We start from the raw sequence: 19,299 nt of genomic DNA, 5'->3' as shown, positions 1-19,299 counted from the left end.
CGATTGGGAGATGGACCATTCAGGGCAACACAGGAGACTGCAAATCCTGGAAGATAAAGCAAAGTAAAAACAAAATGCTGTTGGAATACACCAGAACAAGTGGCATCATTTCAGCTTTTGAGCAAAAATGTCAACTGTCCATTTTGCTCCACAGATGCTGCCTGGCCCGCTCAGTTCCTTCAGCACCTTGGTTGAGTTTTTTTTTTGGACTATACAGAGACATAGAAACAAATCCAATTGAGATTATTTTAAAAAACTTCTACCAGCAACAATGAATTATTTAGAGAGGTTGGGTATTGTCAGCATTCAATCTATTGCTTACTGAACTGAACACTTTAATGGTTTCATCAATACCAACATCATGAATATCGTTGTGCTTAAAGTGTTTCTGACAGTAAAGATGCTTTGGACCAATATCTCCTCATAGAATATCACAGCAGAGGAAGAAGCCTATTGGATGCATCGCAACATGATGTTGCAACTGCTCTGCTCAAACCCACAAGAAATCGCACAGAGGTGTGGACACGGCTCATTCCAACCCAGAAAGCAGCCTCCCCTACATTTACCCGTCTACGTTGCCCACTACCTTGGGAAAGCAGGCAACATAATCAAAGATCCCTCCTGTCATGGTCATTCTTTCTTCTTCCCCTTTCCATTGGGCAGCAGGTAGGAAAGCTTGAGAACATGTGCCACTGGGCTTGAGGGCAACCTCTAGCCTGCTGTTAGAAGTCTCTCATACTGGCCCTTGCACTGTGCTTTCTCTGTAATTCCAACTCTATGTTCTGTATCCTGTTGCTCTCCTTTTGTTCTTCCTTGATGTACTTGATGAACAATCTATCTACAAGATGGCATGCAGACAATAGCTTTTCACTGCACCTTTGCTAAACAAATTACATATCTTACTGAATACAACCAGTCCCATTTTCTAAACTTTCCATCTTGTCCTGTAACTCCTTCTCATCCAGTCTAACTAATGTGGCATATGATATCTTTCAAGCATTCAGCTCTTGAACCAACTTCCAACCCTAATCCCTATGGCAACAGAGGAACCCTATTACCACCCTGCACTACAAAGGACTTTTTTGTCAGTTTTTTTGTGTTATGTCCTGTAAAAATTGTGTTATAGAGGAATAGGTACAGCAATGATTTGTAACTTTGAAAGAGAGTACAGGGGAGATTTACCAGGATGCTGTCTGGATTAGACAGTATGTCTTATGAGGTAAGGTTGAGTGAGTTAGAGCTTTTCTCATTGGAGCGAAGCAGGAAGAGACGTGACTTAATATAGATGTATAAGATGATGACAGGCATTGATTGTGTGGAAAGCCAGAAGGTTTTTCCCAGGGCTGAAATGGCTAACAGGAGGGAGAACAGTTTTAAGTTGCTTGGAAATAGGTACAAGGGGGATGCCGGAGGTAAATGTTTTTACAGAGAGAGTGGTGGGTGTTTGGAATGCACTGCCAGTAATGGTGGTGGAAGTGGATACAATAGGGTCTTTTAAGCGACTCTTAGATAGGTACATGGAGCTTAGAAAAATAGGGGGCTATATGGAAGGGTAACTCTAGGCAGCTTCTGGAGTAGGTACATGACTGGCACAACATTGTGGGCTGAAAGGCCTGTGATGTGCTGTTAGATTTCTTTGATTCTATGATTAGAAAGCATGTCTGATGAGGAAAGGCTGAGTTAGGGCTTTTCTCATTGGAGCAAAGGAGGAAGAGAGGTGGCTTAATATAGGTGTACAAGATAAAACGAGGCATAGAGAGAGTGGACAGCAAGCGCTTTTTTTCCCAGGACAGAAATTATCATTACCAGAGGACATCCTTTTAAGGTGAGCAGAGGAAAGTTTAAGGCAGATGTCAGAGCCAGGTCTTTTCCATAGCGGGTGGTAGGTGCCTGGAATGAACTACCAGGGGCAATAGTAGAAGTTGATGTATTGGTGACACTTAAGAAAGTCTCATGGATGAAAGAAATTTGGAAGGTTATGGGCTGTGTAGGGGGTTAGATTGTTCATGAAGTAAGTTAAAAGAATGGCACAACATTGTGGGCTGAAGGGCTTGCACTGTTCTATGTTCAATGTTTCTATGAGCCTGTAATTTATTTATTTATTAAGTGAGACAGCATAGTAACAGGACCTGGCCCAGTGAATCCGCGCCACCCAATTACACCCACTAACCTACTAACCCAGATGTACTTGGAATGTGGGAGAAAATCGCAGCACCCAGAGGAAACACGTATGTTTATGGGGAGAACGTACAAACTCCTTACAGACAGTGGCAAGAATTGAACCCGGGTCATTGGCGTGTTGGTTGGTGATGGTGCTGAAAGCAAGATTTTTGCCCGATGTGCTTGCACCTGAGAGAAGAAACCGAACACAGACTGGGACTTGGCAGCACTTGGAAAAGGTAGGTGACCTAGTCAACAGAGAAACGAGGGTCAGAGGACAGGAACTCACCCTCCTTCTGGCTGCCCGCGGCACCCTGCTGCTGCAGCAGGCTCTGGCTGTACAGGGTGGGCAGCGCGGCTGCTGCGTACTGCTGGATTCCTGAGTAGGCCTGGGTCAGGGCGTCCATTGTGCCAGCCGAACCGTTGGTCAAGCCCGTCGCTCCGAGTCCACCATTAAGCGCCGCCATACCTGAGAGCATTTGAGCAACTTTACATCAAACCAACAATAAAGAAAAAAAATTGCATTCACTCAATAGTTCCTTACAGAAAGGGCCACCTTTTCACATTCCCAGTGCTTCACTCTTGGTCATGCAACATGCTGGCAACATGCAACTGACTTGGGATTGCCAACGGACTTGAGTGGCTGAGAGAGATGGATGATGTTCACAACAAGCTCAGCACCAACTGCATTCCAGGGATATTCACCCACACTCGACAGAAGCAGGTTAAGAGAGAGACTGAGCGTGGACAGCAATGTGTGGAGTATGCTTGTGTGAAATTTATTGTGAAGGGAGATCTTGGGAACTCAGTTTTGAACAGGGATGAGCCATTTTCTACTAAGGTAAAATTCCCTGAAGTTTAGAGCTCAGGGCTGTGTCAGCTGACAATCAGGAATTATTGTGATGACTTAATGGATCTAATCTCTGATCGTCTCATACTATAAACGAATTGGAATTTCTTAAGAAGGAATGACATGGCATCAAGTGGATCCCCTGTGTTCAAGAAGAAGTGAGAAAATCCCCATAAAGAGATAAGAAGAGACCTGAACATTCAATGATAGCCTTGTTAAAAGAAAGCTGAGGCTCAGTGACTTTGGGGGATATTTTTTGACAAAGTAGCAGAGGGGCTGAAAGGGGAAATGGCATTCAGGTGGTACACATGTACTTCCAAAGGGTCATGTAGATTGAAGTCCAAGAAAGATTAAGGTCAATCTGGAAAAGTGTGAAGTGATACACTTTGGAAGTCAAACTTGAAGGCAGAGTACAGGTTAACGGTTGGATTCTTAGTAGCGTGGAGAAACAGAAGGGTCTTGGGGTCCGCATGCAGAGATCCCCAAAAGTTGATGCACAAGTTAACAGGGTGGTTAGGAAAGTGTATGGTGCGTTGGCCTTCATTTGTCACAGATTGAGTTCAAGAATTGCAAGGTAATGTTAGAACATAGAACACACAGAAGTCCCTTCAGCCCACAATGTTGTGCCAAACCAATTAAATTAGTAATCAAATGGCCAACTAATCTCTTCCGCCTACACAATGTCCATGTCATTCCATTTTCCTCACATTCATGTGCCTATTTAAACATCTTATGTTGCAGCTCTATAAAACTCTCATTGGACCTCACTTGCCGTACTGTGTTCAGCTCTGGTTGCCTCATTACAGGGAGGATGTGGAAGCTTTAGAAAAGGTACAGAGGAGATTTACCAGGATGCTGCCCGGATTAGAGAGCAGGACTTATGAGACAAGGTTGAGTAAGCTAGAGCTTTACTCTTTGGAGCAAAGACGGATGAAAGGTAACTTGATATAGATGTTTAAGACAATAAGAGGCAAAGAATGCATAGTCAGTGCTTTTTTCCCAGGACAGAAATGCTAATACAAGAGCGGGTGTTTTTATGTAATTTGAAGGAAAATTAGGGGGATCTCAGAGGTAGTGGTTTTTTTTTACACAGAGGGCAGATACATTAGGGATATTTAAGACACTCTTTAATAGGCACGTGGATGAAAGAAACATGGAAAGCTATGTGGGAGGGAAGGGACACATTGATCTTGGAGTAAGTTAAAAGGTCAGCACAACATTGTGGGCTGAAGGGCCTGTACTGTGCTGTATTGTTCTATATTCTATGAACTGAAGGTGGAGGGGAGGGGTAGTTCAGCAGTATGGAGAGACAATTAGCAAAGGAACAGGAACCAGAATGTGACTGTCTTTTGGAGTAGCGGGAAAGTGGTAATCCCCAGAGATGATACTGAAACCACTGTTTCTAATATGCATTAATGACACAGGCACACACGTGAAGTCCAACATTTCCAAATCTGCAGATGGCACAGAACTTGGAGGTGCACTGCACTGCAATAAGGATAATAGACTACCAGGAGACAGGTGCGGGCTGGGAGATGGCAAATGAAACTTAAATTTGAGAAATGTTTTTGGGTTATATTTTGGCAGGAAGAACCAAATATAAACTGTGGAGAAGGATTCAAAATGAGGACTTTGCAGAGTTGGTGCCACAGAGGCTGCCTCGCAATTCTAGGTTCGATCCTGAGCTTGGAGCTGCCTGCTTGGAGTCTGCACGTTCTCCCTTTGACCCAGTCGGTCTAGCCCAGGCACTCTGGTTTCTTCCCACATTTCAACGATGCGTGGGAATTCACTGCCGCAGATGACTGCGGAAGCCCAGTCAGTGGGTATATTTAAAGTGGACGTTGATAAATTCTTGATTAGTAAGGACGTCAAAGGTTACAGGGAAGAGGTGCGTGAATGAGGTCAAAAGGGATAACAAATCAACCATGGGAATGGCGGAGCAGACACAATGGGCTGAATGGCCTAACTCTGTTCCTAAGTCTTATGGATTAGTAGGCAAACTGAGCACTGTAAAGTGCCCATGGTATAAACAGATGGAGTGGTGTGGGGAATGTTGATGGGAATTTTGGGATAGGCTCAATAGACCAAATAACCTTCTCCTCTCCAGTATCAGGGAATATGGAAATAGTCTGTTGATTGTGGCAGGGCAGATAAGAATGGGTTCGAAAAACTATCTGGGATGCTGGGCTCTTTTAAGATGGGCATTAATTACAAAAGAAAGGGAGTCATGATGAATCTTTATGAACCCCTAATTCAGTCACAGCTGGAGTACTGTCTGGTTCTGTGTGAAACACTTTAGGATAGGTTTTGGAGAAGGCACAGACAGGACTGACCAAGATGATTCCGGGGATGAGGGACTTTGGAAAGACTGCATCAGGTATCTTGGAAATCAGCTTGACCCTGAGAGCACTTTAACATTGTGAACAGTAGAGGCAAAACAAATGGGAGAGAGACTTTCTGTTGGCAGAGGGATTGCAAACTAAAGTATTGGCAAAGAAAAGAAAAATGACCTGATGGAACAGTTATTTTCATATGTTGACTAGCACCCTTTCCAGTGGAGCTGTGGAGGCAGATTCCACTGTGGCATTCAAAAAGGAGCTTGGTTTCACAGGACCCAGAGGGTGGGGAGAGGATCTGGCTAGTTTGTTCTTATGTGGTGGCAGTCTGGACCTCATGGACCAAATTCCCAAATAACTCCGTGACAACAGATGGCTCTTAATCATCTTTCAGAGTGAGTTCATCAGTGATGAGAGAATGGACATGCCAAGTCTGTTCTCCCTGGAGATCAGAAGGTTGAGAGGGGTATGAATCAGGTTTATAAAATTATAGAAACTAAAGGCAGATAGAACTAGAGGATGGAGATTTAAGAGCAAGGTTAAGAGATTTGGAGAAGGTCTTGCCAGAGTGAGAAATGCTTGGAAACATTGATATGAATTTCTGAAATGGGTCTTTCTGAACAGTAGATGGCAGTGTGCACCACATTAAACCACAGACTGGTCACCGTCCTCCAGCCCATCCTCCCACCCCTCCCCTCATAAACCAGTCACCCCCACCCCACGTGTACTGTACCTGCCAGTGCATTAATGTTATTTAACCCAACCGTGGCTCCTGCCAGACCCTGGAGGGTTCCCAGGGAGGTCAAGGAATTCATGGCAGCGCCTGTGCCAGAGTTATTTGTTCCTGCTACTGGAGATGTGGAAGATGCGCAAGGGAAAGAAGAAAAGAAACCATTACCACTGTACCTGGCGAGGAAAGGCTCATTAACAAACAGAACAAAAAGCCTGCTTGACACCTGCCCGCCCCCCCCCCCTGAAGGCCCTCTGCAAGTAGTTCACTAGGGTGGTTGGAGATACCGCAGAGAGGGCTGAGCGAGAGACATCAGCGGGCTACGAGAGGACGGTCGAATGAATCGATATGCCAAAGAGTGGGGCCAGTGAGAAAGGCACAAGGAGACAAGCATGGGAAGGTACAAGCAAAGGGCATGGGGGTAACAAGAGATCCTGCAGATCCTGGGAATTCAGAGGAACACACACACAATGGTGGAGGAATTTAGCAGGCCAGGCAGCTTCTAAGGAGGGGAATAAACAGTCAGTGTTTCGAGCTGAGGCCCTTCATCAGGACTACCTGTTGTAGACTACACGATATCTTGATTAAAGGGTCTCCACCCGAAGTGTCAACTGTTTATTCCCCTCCATAGATCCTGCCTGAACTGCTGGGTTCCTCCAGCATTTGATATGTGTTGTAGAAGGATAAAACGACTTGGTAAAGATACATGGGGTAGAACTCTATTACTATTATTTATTTACTTTTTTATTATATGCACAATTTGTCTTCTTTTACATTTTGGATGTTTGCCAGTCTTTGTTATCTATAGTTTCTCATAAATTCTATAGTATTTCTTTATTTTCCTTTAAATGTTTGGAAGAAAATGAATCTCAACATAATATATGCTGACATATATGTTCTCTGATAATAAGTTTGATAATAATAACTTTGAACTAATGATTCCCAAACTCTCTTGCAGTTTTCAGATACTATAGCTCCCCCAAACAATACCAGTTTGTCCCTAAGATGGAGGAGCACAGTTTCCTGGTCTCACTTGGACACGACACAGGTCACAAGTGAAATCTGTCCTCCTCTTTCCCCTTCTTCCTGCACTCATTTTTTCCTCTAAAGCAAGAACATTTCACTGTAAGCTTTTTCTTAGCAACAGCAACGGATTTCATTTACCTGGCTGCCGTAAAACAACCACAGCGATCCTACATGAAAATTATTTAAAAAAATAAACTGGGGCTCCCACATCCAGTAGACAAGCTGGGTCAAAGAGGCTGATATTTAAAGTTTCTTGGAGGAGAGAGATGGACAGGTTTAAAGAGGCAACTCCACAGCTTAAGGATCTTGGCAAGTACAACAGGTAGCCAATGACTGAACAAAATAATTTGATAAGTTAATTCATAAACAACAGGACTATTACTTATTCACCATTAGTATTTTAGTCTAGCTAGCTGAGTCGGATTCTCTTCCCCTCCATCTCTCCATATTCCTCAGCTTCTAATACTACCCCTTAAATATAAAAAAAATTAAAAATTTTGTCAAGTCAAAATATATCAGTCGATCTCCTATGGTGCTGCAATTCTTCCTGTAGTGGGAGGAGGGTAAAACAAGTTTATACAGGCAGTTTCCATTATAAATGTGTCAAAAAAAAAGGCAAGAACTGGTGAGGATGTAAATATATTTACATAGCAAGCCAAGTTTTGGTCTTCAGGTGAAAGGGGCGGTAGGGTAGATAGGATTGTCACTGTAAACTCATACCACCTGTGCTCACTACCATTAGAGAATCTGCATTGCTAATGGCAGCTGGCTGTGTAAGCATGCCCCATTCAAAGTGAATTATCCTCCAGTGATAGTGTGATCTACACACACACCATTCTGAGTGTTAACTATAGAGTTAATATTGGAAGGAAGTTGAAGGCAAATGCTGTATAAGAATATACTACTACAAAAATCAAAAATAATTCATAAAGTACGTACCAGGCATCGACTGCTGACTGCTGTTGCCCCATTGCACTGCGGGAACAAACGTAAAAACATTCACGCACAGGTGCAGACCGCTTCCACCTTCTCTACTAAATCATTATTTTATGTAACAACATATCTCTTTCATATGTCCCGTTGTAGTACCTCCTCGGGAAGTCCGTTGAGCTCCACAACACCCCTGCTAAACTGTACCTTGCTTATGATACTCCTTCAAATGCCTCTGTAGGACAACAAACACTTTCCCCTTTTGCCTGAGGTGTCGTCTTTCTGTATGCTCTACACACCAGTAGATGCCTCGTTTCAAGCCAACACGATGATAAGGGCACCGAACCGCACTCAGAAGCCGGAACCACTGGCTGACTATATCTACAGCATTGGGCAAAGCCCTCCCCACCACTGGGCACTGCCAGAAGAAAGCAGCATCCATCAAATACCCCACCATCCAGGCCACGCTCTCTTCTCACTGCTGCCAGAGAGCAGGAGGTACAGGAGCCTTAGGTCCCACACCACCAAGTCCAGGAACAGTTCATCAGGTTCCTGAACCAACATGAATAACCTCAACCCTGAACTGATTTCACAACCTATGGACTCACTTTCAAGGATTCTACAACTCGTGTTCTCAGAATCTATTTAATTATTATTGTTCTATTTGCAGTTAGTCTATTGCACATCGGTTGCTTGTCGGTCTTTGGGTCTAGTTTATCTTTGATTATATTGAATTCCTCTGTTCTACTGTGAAATTGTGAATGCCTACAAGAAAATGAATCTCTAGTTAGCATATGATAATACATTTACTGTGAAATTTGAACTCTGCACCTGAATCAAGCAACTGGGGGTCTGAGCCCCACCTTTGGTTTATTTCTATTAGAAAATCAGCACTTCTAACGGCAACCGGCTAGGTAAGCATGCCCCATTCAAGGTGAATAATGCTGCTGGTGACAGTGTGATCTGTTTATACACACAGCCATCACCCTAAGCATTAACTGTGGAAATCATATTGGAAAGAAGTTCCACAAGCATGGGAGAATCTGTGGAAACTGGAAATCCAAGCAGCACACACAAAATGTGGAGGAACTCAGCAGGCCAGGCTGCAACAATGGAAAAGGGTACAGTCAGTGGTTCAGGCCGAGATCCTTCATCAGGACTTACGAAGAGCCTTGGCCCGAAATGTCAACTGATTATTCTTTTCCACAGATGCTGCCTGGCCTGCTGAGTTCCTCCAGTATTTTGTGTGTATTGCTTGGAAAGAGGTTGAAGGCCTCCAGAGTCTAAGTATACACTATTACAAAAATCAAAAATAATTCATAAAGTAGGTACCAGGCACACTATATACCATGGACAGAATCAAGCCATTTGGCCCATGAGATTGCCATGCCATTTGTTCATGACTGATTTATTATCCTTCTCAACCCTGCTTTCTTCCCATAACCTTTGATGCCCTTACTAATCAAGAACCTATCAACCTCCACTTTAAATATACCCAACGTTTTAGCTTCCATGGGTGTCTGTTGCGATAAATTCCACAGATTTGCCACCTTCTGGCTGAAGCAATTCCTCCTTATCTCTGTTCTAAATGACACCTTTGTGTTCTGAGGCTGTGGTCTCTGGTCTATTGGAAACATCCTTTCGATGTCCACTCGGTCCAGTGCAGTACAGAAGGAGAGCTACTCCTTCTATGGCTGCCGCCTTTAAGATATGTTCAGGCACTGGTAGATGTGAAAGGTGCTTCATGTGGAAGTGCTAGTCTGCTTCTACTCTCCTGGATGTTGGATCCTGATCCTTTTGCAATCCAAAGTTTTGTTGGGAGTTAAGAATGAGGCATAAAATTTGTTGTTTTATTAACTGTCACAAGAGCAAACAGAAGGAAAGAAGAATGGTGAGAGCCAGAAGGAAGAGAGAAGCAGATGAAGGGAAGAGCGGGAAAGGGTGGGGAACAGAGCCTAAGGAAAGAGCAAGAGGAAAGATAAAGACTAAGATGGTGTGGTCTTCTTACACAAGACTACCGATAACAAAATTTCCATTGATAACATTAGCCAATCAGAAAGCCAGATTCAAGTAATATGAAACCTGCCAATGAAGCCAAGAACTTTTTAGAAAAATACAGAGGCATCTGTAACCACTGAACAATCACATGTCCCCGAACCAATCTCCCGTGGATAAGGAGGGCTGACTGTGTATAGGAAATCAGGGCATAATGTGGCCTGAAAATGAGGAAGGCAGAACTATGAGTCATAAAAGGAATGTCATTGGAGGAAAACAGTGTAGGAGAATGAAGAGAGATGTGATTAAGGTATACAAGATTATGAGGGGTATAGATAGGGTAATTGGAAACAGGCTTTCCCCACTGAGGTTGGATGAGATTAGAACTAGAGGTCGTGGGTTAAGGGTGAAGGGTGAAATATTTAATGGATGTAAGAGGGGGAACTTCTTCATGAAAAGGATGCTGGTAATGTGGAACAAGCTGCCAGTGGAGGTGGTGGATGTCTGTTTGATTGCAAAATTTAAGAGAAGTTTGGATAAGTGTACGGATGGAAGGGGTACATCCCAGTTGTGGGTTGATAGGACGAAGCAGAGGCACAGTAGTGTCGTGGTTAGCACAATGCTTTACAGTGCGAGAGTCCCAGGTTCAATTCCCGCTGCTGCCTGTAAGGAGTTTGTACGTTCTCCCCGAGACTGCATGGGTTTCCTCTGGGTGCTCTGCTTTCCTCCTACAGTCCAAGGACATACCAGTTGGAAGGCTATTTGGTCATTGTAAATTGTCCCATGATTAGGCTAGAATCAAATTGGGGCATGGTGCGAAGGGCTGGAAGGGCCTACTCTGCACTGTATCTTAATAAGTAACTAAGGGCCTGTTTCTGAGCTGTAATCCACATCAATTATCATTAACCTTGAACCATGTTATTCTCCCCAAGGTTTTGATACGCTGGCATTATCATTAAAGACCCTCATCACCCAGGACATGCCCTCTTCTCATCTCTACCACCAGGGAGGATGTCTGGGAGTCTGCAGACCCACACACAATGATTCAGGAACACCTCTTCTTCTCTGCCGTCAGCTTTCCGAACAGTCCATGAACACTACCTTACTATTCTGTTTTTGTTCTCCCTCTCTGATCTAGCTATCCAATCATCTATCTCTCTATGAACTTACTGTAATTTTTATCTCTTGCACTGTACTACTGACACAAAACAAACAAATTTCATCACCTATGTCAGTGATAATAAATCTGATTTTCATTCCACCACATAGTTCCTAGAGTCAATTTACAGTGGCCAATTTCCCTGTCCATGAAGTTAGGAGCAACAATGAAAAATAAAACTTCGGCTAATCCAATGTGAGGAGTCCAAATGCTTCACATTGTCAGACTGCCGATCCAACTGAAAGCCCAAGGCAAACCTGTGTAGTGAGTGCTGTCACTGTTCTTATCAGATGACAGCAGACATTGTACTGATCAATAACATTGAATGAAGCCAGAGTCATTAGTTGTGCAGGAGAGTAAAATCTACTGACAGGGACACAATGGTGAGATGTTTTGTGGAAGGACACTGTCTTTACAGATAATAATTCAGGAAAGTTAGACAGCCTCAGGGGCCCGTGCTTCCACTTCTTTAGGTTTAAAGAGCTCCCCACTGAGATTCCCATTCAAACCTGATTTAAACAAAATATACTTTATTCAAAAATAAAATTATATACAATAACCATTCAAAGACTTTCAATTCTTTACAGTTGGTACCATTACTGTCTTTACATTTTCAGAGTTCAAAAGTTTTGCCACCCACGTAGCACTTCGTTCTTTCATATTTACATTCAGGGTTATACCGCCAACCCCCCTACCCCTCAAATCCCATGGGAGAAGAACCCTAGACTGTGGTCCTTCCCCACCAGGCCCTTGCGGTGGCTGCACCGAGTCTGAGTGCGTCCCACAGCACGTACTCCTGCAGCCGAGAATGTGCCAGTCGGCAGCATTCCCCCACGGACATCTCCGTGTGCTGGTAGACCATCAAGTTTCGGGCCGACCAAAGAGCATCTTTTTTCTATATAAATTTTTTTTATTGAATTTTCAAATGGTTACAGAAGGAAAAAAAAATTATCAACTCTTCCCCCTCACCCCTTACCCCTAACATATCCCTGTAGAAAGAGGGAAAAAAAGAGAAAAAAACAAAGAAAGAAAGAATGCCAGGATATCGGAAGATCCCCACATGCTCCATGGAGTTCATAATAGCTTTAGTATATATATTTATTTCTTTCCCCAAATAACCAATAATTTTAACTTCGGAGCACCTATATGTTTAATCCTATCTTTTGTAAATAAGGGCGCCAAATTTTCAGAAATATTTCATATTTATCTCTTAAATTATAAGTAATCTTTTCAAGTGGAATGCAGCTGAAAATTTCATTCTTCCAACGATCTATACTTAAGTATGAATCCGATTTTCAAGTAACTGCAATAGCCTTTTTGGCTACTGCCAATGCAATTTTTATGAATTCTTTCTGATATTTACTCGGTTTGGATTTTGGTTTTATCCCTTCAATATTGCCCAGTAAAAATAATGTTGGATTATGTGGAAGTTGTGTTCCAATAATTTGTTCCAATAGAACTCTTAAATTTGTCCAAAAAGGTTGAATTTTAAAACAAGACCAAGTAGCGTGTAAAAAAGCACCTATTTCTTGATTACATCAGAAACATTGATCAGATAAATTTGGGTTTAATTTATTTATTTTTTGTGGTGTAATATATAATTGATGTAAAAATTATATTGCACTAGTCTTATCCGGACATCTGTTGTATTTGTCATACTGTCAAGACATAGTCTTGACCAACTTGTTTCTTCAATTTTAATATTCAAATCAGTTTCCCATTTTTGTCTTGACTTATGATTTCCTTGTTTAATTGCCTGCTTTTGAATCAAACTATACATACAAGAAATAAATTTTTTTAATTTTTCCTTTTTGAATTAAAGTTTCTATTTTATTAGGTTTCAGCAATAACATTGTTTGACCCAATTTATCTCTTAAATAAGCCCTTAATTGGAAATAACAAAAAAAGAGTGTTGTTTGATATTTTGTACTTATTCTTTAATTGATCAATTGACATTAATATACCTCCTTCAAAACAATCTCCTATATATCTAATTCCTTTTTGAAACCAATTGTATAAAAGTTGGTTATCCATTGTAAAAGGAATAAGTTTATTTTGAATTAAAGGTCTCTTTGCTAATAAAGATTTTTTTTATCTCATCATCAGCATTTATCTTATCCCATAAATCAATCAAATGTTTTAATATAGGAGATTCTTTCTTTTCCCGTATCCATTTAGATTCCCACTTATATATAAAATCTTTTGGTATATTTTCTCCTATTTTATCTAATTCTATTCTAATCCATGCCAGTTTATCTTCATCAAAAAAATGCAATAAATCTAAGTTGATTTGCTTTATAATAATTCTTAAAGTCTGGAAGTTGTAACCCTCCTAGGTCAAATTTCCATGTCAATTTTTCCAACGATATTCTTGACATCTTGCCTTTCCAAAGGAGCTTCCTCACACATTTATTTAACTCTTGAAAAAACTTCTGGAGTAGTTGTATTGGTAGTGTTTGGAATAAATATTGTAATCTAGGGAATATATTCATTTTTACAGCATTTACTCTGCCTACTAATGTTATTGGTAACATCATCCATTTATGAAGATCTTCTTGAATTTTTTTCAATAATGGTAAATAATTTAATTTATATAAATGCTTTTATATCATTATCAACTCTTATACCTAAATATTTTATACCATTTATTGGCAATCTAAATTGAGTTATTAGTCGACATCGACTATAATCTCCTTTAGTAAGGGGTAGAATTTCACTTTTATCCCAATTTATTTTGTAGCCTGATATTTTCCCATATTCTTCCAATCTAGAAGATAATTTACGCAGCAAATACAATGGGTTTGTTAAATAAAGCAAACATCGTCAGCAAATAAATTAATCTTATATTCCTCCTGGTTAACTCTGAAACCCATAATATCTGGGTCCGTTCTAATTAATTCAGCTAATGGTTCTATTGCCAACACAAATAAAGCAGGTGATAATGGACAATCTTGCCTAGTTGACCTTGTTAACTGAAATTATGTTGAAATTTGACCATTTGTCACTACTTTAGCTTTGGGATTAGTATTTAAGGTTTTAATCCATTTTATAAAATATACTCCTAATCCATATTTTTCCAATACCTTAAATAAAAAACCCCATTCCAATCTATCAAATGCTTTTTCTGCATCTAAGGCAACTGCCACACTCATTTCCTCCCTCTTTTGTGCCAAATGAATTATGCTAAGTAACCGAGTTACATTATCTGCCGATTGTCTATTTTTGATAAATCCTGTTTGATCCATATGTATTAATTTTGGTAAGTATTTAGATAATCTATTAGATAAAATTTTTGCTATTATTTTATTGTCGGTATTCAACAAAGAAATAGGTCTATATGATGTTGGCTTTAAAAGATCTCTATCTTTTTTTGGCAATACTATTAAAATAGCCGTCAAAAAAGATTCTGGAAGTTTATGCGTTCTTTCCGCTTGGTATATTAACTCCATAAAAGGAGGAATTAGTAAATCTTTAAACTTTTTATAAAATTCGGACAGAAAACCATCTTCTCTTGGGGATTTATTACTCTGAAGTGATCCTAGAAATTCTTCGACCTCTTTTAATGTAAAAGGCACATCTAATCCCTTCTGTTCTTCCAAGTTCAATTTTGGAAGAGTTATTTGTGATAAAATCCTTTCTATCTCGACATTATCATTTTGTGATTCTGATTGATACAGTTCAGAATAAAAACACCTAAAAGTTTCATTAATTTCTAAAGGTTTATAAGTAATTTTATTTACACTTGTTCTAATTGCATTTATCATTTTGGAAACCTGGTCTATTTTTAACTGCCAAGCAAGAATCTTGTGTGATCTTTCACCTAGTTTGTAATATCTCTGTTTAGTTCTCATAATTGCTTTTTCTGTTTGGTATGTCTGAAGTGTATTATATTGTAACTTCTTGTTAACAAGTTGTCGTCGTTTTTTTTCTATCATATGTCTTTGAGATTCTTTTTCTAATTTTGTAATCTCTTTTTCCAATTGATCTATTTCTACCATATATTCCTTCTTAATTTTAGAAGTATAACTCATTATCTGGCCTCTTAAATATGCCTTCATTGCCTCCCATACTATAAATTTATCATCAACTGAATGTAAATTTGTATCTAAAAAAAAACTGAATCTGCTTTTTCATGAAATCACAAAAATCTTGCCGTTTTAATAATATTGGGAGGGGGTATGGGTTATATACATTGTTTTTTTCATACTTTGTAATCATTTAAAAATGCAATAAAAAATTATTTAAAAAAAAAAAAAAAAATAATATTGAATTAAATCTCCACCTGTAAATCGATCCCTCTTTATCCATCATTATCATTGTCAAGGGGGAATGATCTGACAATATTCTTGCTTTATATTCCATATTTTTCACTCTGTCTTGAATATTCATTGATAATAGGAAAAAAACTGTCCTTGAATAAGTTTTATGTCTATTTGAATAAAATGAGTAATCTCTTTCTTTTGGATTAATTCTTCTCCATATAGCAATCAAATTTAAATCTTTCATCAATGATAAAGTTAATTTTGCTACCTTTGATTTTGTGATAACCTTTGTTGATCTATCTAAAACTGGGTCGAGACAAGAATTAAAATCTCCACCTACTAATATTTTGTCATGTGTGTCAGCCAAATTCAAAAAGGCCTCTTGTATAAATTTTACATCATTTTCATTTGGTGCATAAATATTCATCAGTCCATAGTTCTGAAAAAATTTGACAATGTATGATTACATATCTCCCCGCAGAATCAATTAATACATTTTGTATTTTAATTGGTAAAGTTTTATTAACCAAAATTGCAACTCCCCTCGCCTTTGAATTAAATGAAGCTGCAGTAACATTTCAGACCCAATCTCTCTTTAATTTCTGATGTTCTATCTCTGCTAAGCGTGTTTCTTGTTAAAAAAAACTATATCTATTTTCATTTTTTAATGTATGTTAAAATTCTTTTTCTTTTCACCGATCCATTAAGCCCATTAAACTTTAAAAATTCAGTAAATTAGTCATTATTTTTAACAGGGTTACTCCAGTCTATAGTGATACCTAACTTTTCAACTTTCGATCGTGTCCGGGTGGCTTGTGGCTGAGCTCCACCGGTGGGGGTGCCCAAGGTGTTGTGCAGCCTGGCCGTCTTTACCGTGTCCATCAGGAGTCTGGAGGTACCGTCCAGCCTGCCGTCGGTGCTGCCGGATCGTCCAGCCGCATCGATGGTGCAGATGAAGTCTCCGGCCGGGACGTCACCAACAGCGGTGGGAGCTGCTCGAGGACGGCCAGCCGCTCGCTCCGCACGAGGGAGGCGTACACGTTGATCAGCCGGAGTGGAGTGCCCCGGTATTTGACGTCTGCTACCAGGAGGTGCCCAGCAACCACCTCTTTGACTTGGGTGATTGCGAAATTGCCTCCCCGTAGCAGAATCCCCAGGCCAGAAGCGCGACAGTTGTTATCCCCCCGACCACACCGACAAACCCCGGGTCGACCAACGTGACCACCTCCGGTAGTTGTGGAGGTGTGGCAGTCCACACTCCTGGAGGAAGGTCACGACGGCCTTTACCGAGTCCAAGTACTAGAGCGTGCTGATGCATCGCCCAGTACTCTTCAGACTTGATAGGTTGATTATCAGAGTAAACACTGGCCCTCAATTAGTACTGAAGGTGAATTTCACCCTCTCCTACTGTGTACACTCCCTGTAGAATGCCAGAAAATTGTTCCACCTTACACCAGTCTCCTATCCAGGTCTGTCCTGCAGCTCGAGGAAAAATGTCTACACTGAACAAATTTAAGACCTCCTGTTGGATTAGAGTCCAAGTAGTCATTTTTCTTGTAGTTTAACTTTCTTTAGGTTGCTCATAGGATTGCATAATCACCTGTTTGTAAATGCTCAGTGAATGGGTAGTAATTTCTGGCGTAGCTGCTTCTGTATTTTCTGTCCTTTCTTTGTGGCCTGTGTCACACCAACTGTTTCAAAAACTGATCTTATCTAGGAATTCTTTATCTGTCTCTAGTTTGAATGCAAGATGACCACGACTTCTTTATTCTTTGTACTCTTCTCCCTCCTTCTTACTTATTCTATGTTACTGTTATTTCTGAACACTTAATAACATGACTGTAATTACAAGACTTACACCTTATTCTGGACTTCTGCAGAACCTTCTGAAAATTATCATCTCCACACCCAACACTTGTAAGTCTGGGCTACCACCAACCAACCCATCCCATGGCTCTATTGACAGGAAAGCCATCACAGTATATTGGGAAAATGGGGTTGGGGGGGAGAGGGAGGGAAAAGTTAGTTTATTCAACCCCACCAGACTGCTAGTTGTATGCAGAGTGATAGCAAAGAAAAATCAAAACATTTGCACTCAGAAGAATGAGAGGACATCTTATAGAAACATATAAAATTATGAAAGGGATAGATAAGATAGAGGCAGGAAAGCTGTTTCCACTGGTAGGTGAGACTAGAACTAGGGGATATAGCCTCAATATTCAGTAGAGTAGATTCAGGACGGAGATGAGGAGGAACTGTCTTCCCAGAGAGTGGTGAATCTGTGAAATTCTCTGCCCAATGAAGCAGTGGAGGCTACCTCAGTAAGTATACTTAAGACAATAGACAATAGGTGCAGAAGTAGACCATTCGGCCCTTCAAGCCTGCACTGCATTTTGAGATCATGGCTGATCAACTACTATCAATACCCAGTTCCTGCCTTGTCCCCATATCCCTTGATTCCCCTATCCATAAGATACCTATCTAGCTCCTTCTTGAAAGCATCCAGAGAATTGGCCTCCACTACCTTCCAAGGCAGTGCATTCCAGACACCCACAACTCTCTGGGAGAAGTTTTTCCTTAACTCTGTCCTAAATGACCTACCCCTTATTCTCAAACCATGCCCTCTGGTACTGGACTCTCCCAGCATCTGGAACATATTTCCTGCCTCTATCTTGTCCAATCCCTTAATAATCTTATATGTTTCAATCAGATCCCCTCTCAATCTCAATTCTAGTGTGTACAAGCCCAGTCTCTCTAACCTCTCTGCGTAAGACAGTCCAGACATCCCAGGAATTAACCTCGTGAATCTACGCTGCACTTCCTCTACAGCCAGGATGTCCTTCCTTAACCCTGGAGACCAAAACTGTACACAATACTCCAGGTGTGGTCTCACCAGGGCTCTGTACAAATGCAAGAGGATTTCCTTGCTCTTGTACTCAATTCCCTTTGTAATAAAGGCCAATATTCCATTAGCCTTCTTCACTGCATGCTGCACTTGCTCATTCACATTCAGTGACTGATGACCAAGGACTCCTAGATCTCTTTGTATTTCTCCCTTATCTAACTCTACACCGTTCAGATAATAATCTGCCTTCCTGTTCTTACCCCCAAAGTGGATAACCTCACACTTATTCACATTAAACGTCATCTGCCAAGTATCCGCCCACTCACCCAGCCTATCCAAGTCACCCTGAATTCTCCTAACATCCTCATCACATGTCACACTGTCACCCAGCTTAGTATCATCAGCAAATTTGCTGATGTTATTTTTAATGCCTTCATCCAAATCGTTGACGTAAATTGTAAACAGCTGTGGTCCCAAAACAGAGCCCTGTGGCACCCCACCAATCACCACCTGCCATTCCGAGAAACACCCATTCACTGCTCCCCTTTGCTTTCTATCTGCCAACCAGTTTTCTATCCATGTCAATGTCTTCCCCCCGATGCCCTGAGGTATGATTTTACCCACCAATCTCCTATGTGGGACCTTATCAAATGCCTTCCGAAAATCGAGGTACACTACATCCACTGGATCTCCCCTGTCTAACTTCCTGGTTATATCCTTGAAAAACTCCAACAGATTAGTCAAGCATGACTTACCCTTAGTAAATCCATGCTGGCTCGGCCCAATCCTATCACTGCTATCTAGATATGCCACTATTTCATCCTTAATAATGGACTCTAGCATCTTCCCCACTACTGATGTTAGGCTGACAGGAAGATAGTTCTCTGTTTTCTCCCTCCCTCCTTTCTTAAAAGGTGGGATAACATTAGCCATTCTCCAATCCTCAGGAACTGATCCTGAATCTAAGGAACATTGGAAAATGATTACCAATGCATCCACAATTTCC

General features: G+C 40.9%; 1 protein-coding gene across 13 annotated transcripts in view; it reads right to left on the bottom strand.

The window, feature by feature from the left end:
• Window positions 1-19,299, bottom strand: part of celf2 (cugbp, Elav-like family member 2) — a 1,092,382-nt gene that overhangs the window by 14,674 nt on the left and 1,058,409 nt on the right. For 7 of the 13 annotated variants that reach the window (XM_059987350.1, XM_059987343.1, XM_059987349.1 and 4 more), the window contains 3 exons: window positions 8,042-8,077; window positions 6,080-6,196; window positions 2,450-2,629 (listed from right to left, as the gene is read on the bottom strand). In XM_059987350.1, coding sequence (XP_059843333.1) covers window positions 2,450-2,629; window positions 6,080-6,196; window positions 8,042-8,077 — 333 coding nt within the window. The remainder of the gene's footprint in view (window positions 1-2,449; window positions 2,630-6,079; window positions 6,197-8,041; window positions 8,078-19,299) is intronic. The other 6 variants (XM_059987346.1, XM_059987353.1, XM_059987348.1 and 3 more) reach the window with 4 other exon arrangements.

Source organism: Hypanus sabinus, chromosome 13, assembly GCF_030144855.1.
Source record: "Hypanus sabinus isolate sHypSab1 chromosome 13, sHypSab1.hap1, whole genome shotgun sequence".
In the NCBI taxonomy this organism is placed as follows: domain Eukaryota; kingdom Metazoa; phylum Chordata; class Chondrichthyes; order Myliobatiformes; family Dasyatidae; genus Hypanus; species Hypanus sabinus.
This window is presented reverse-complemented; position numbering and strand designations above follow the sequence as displayed.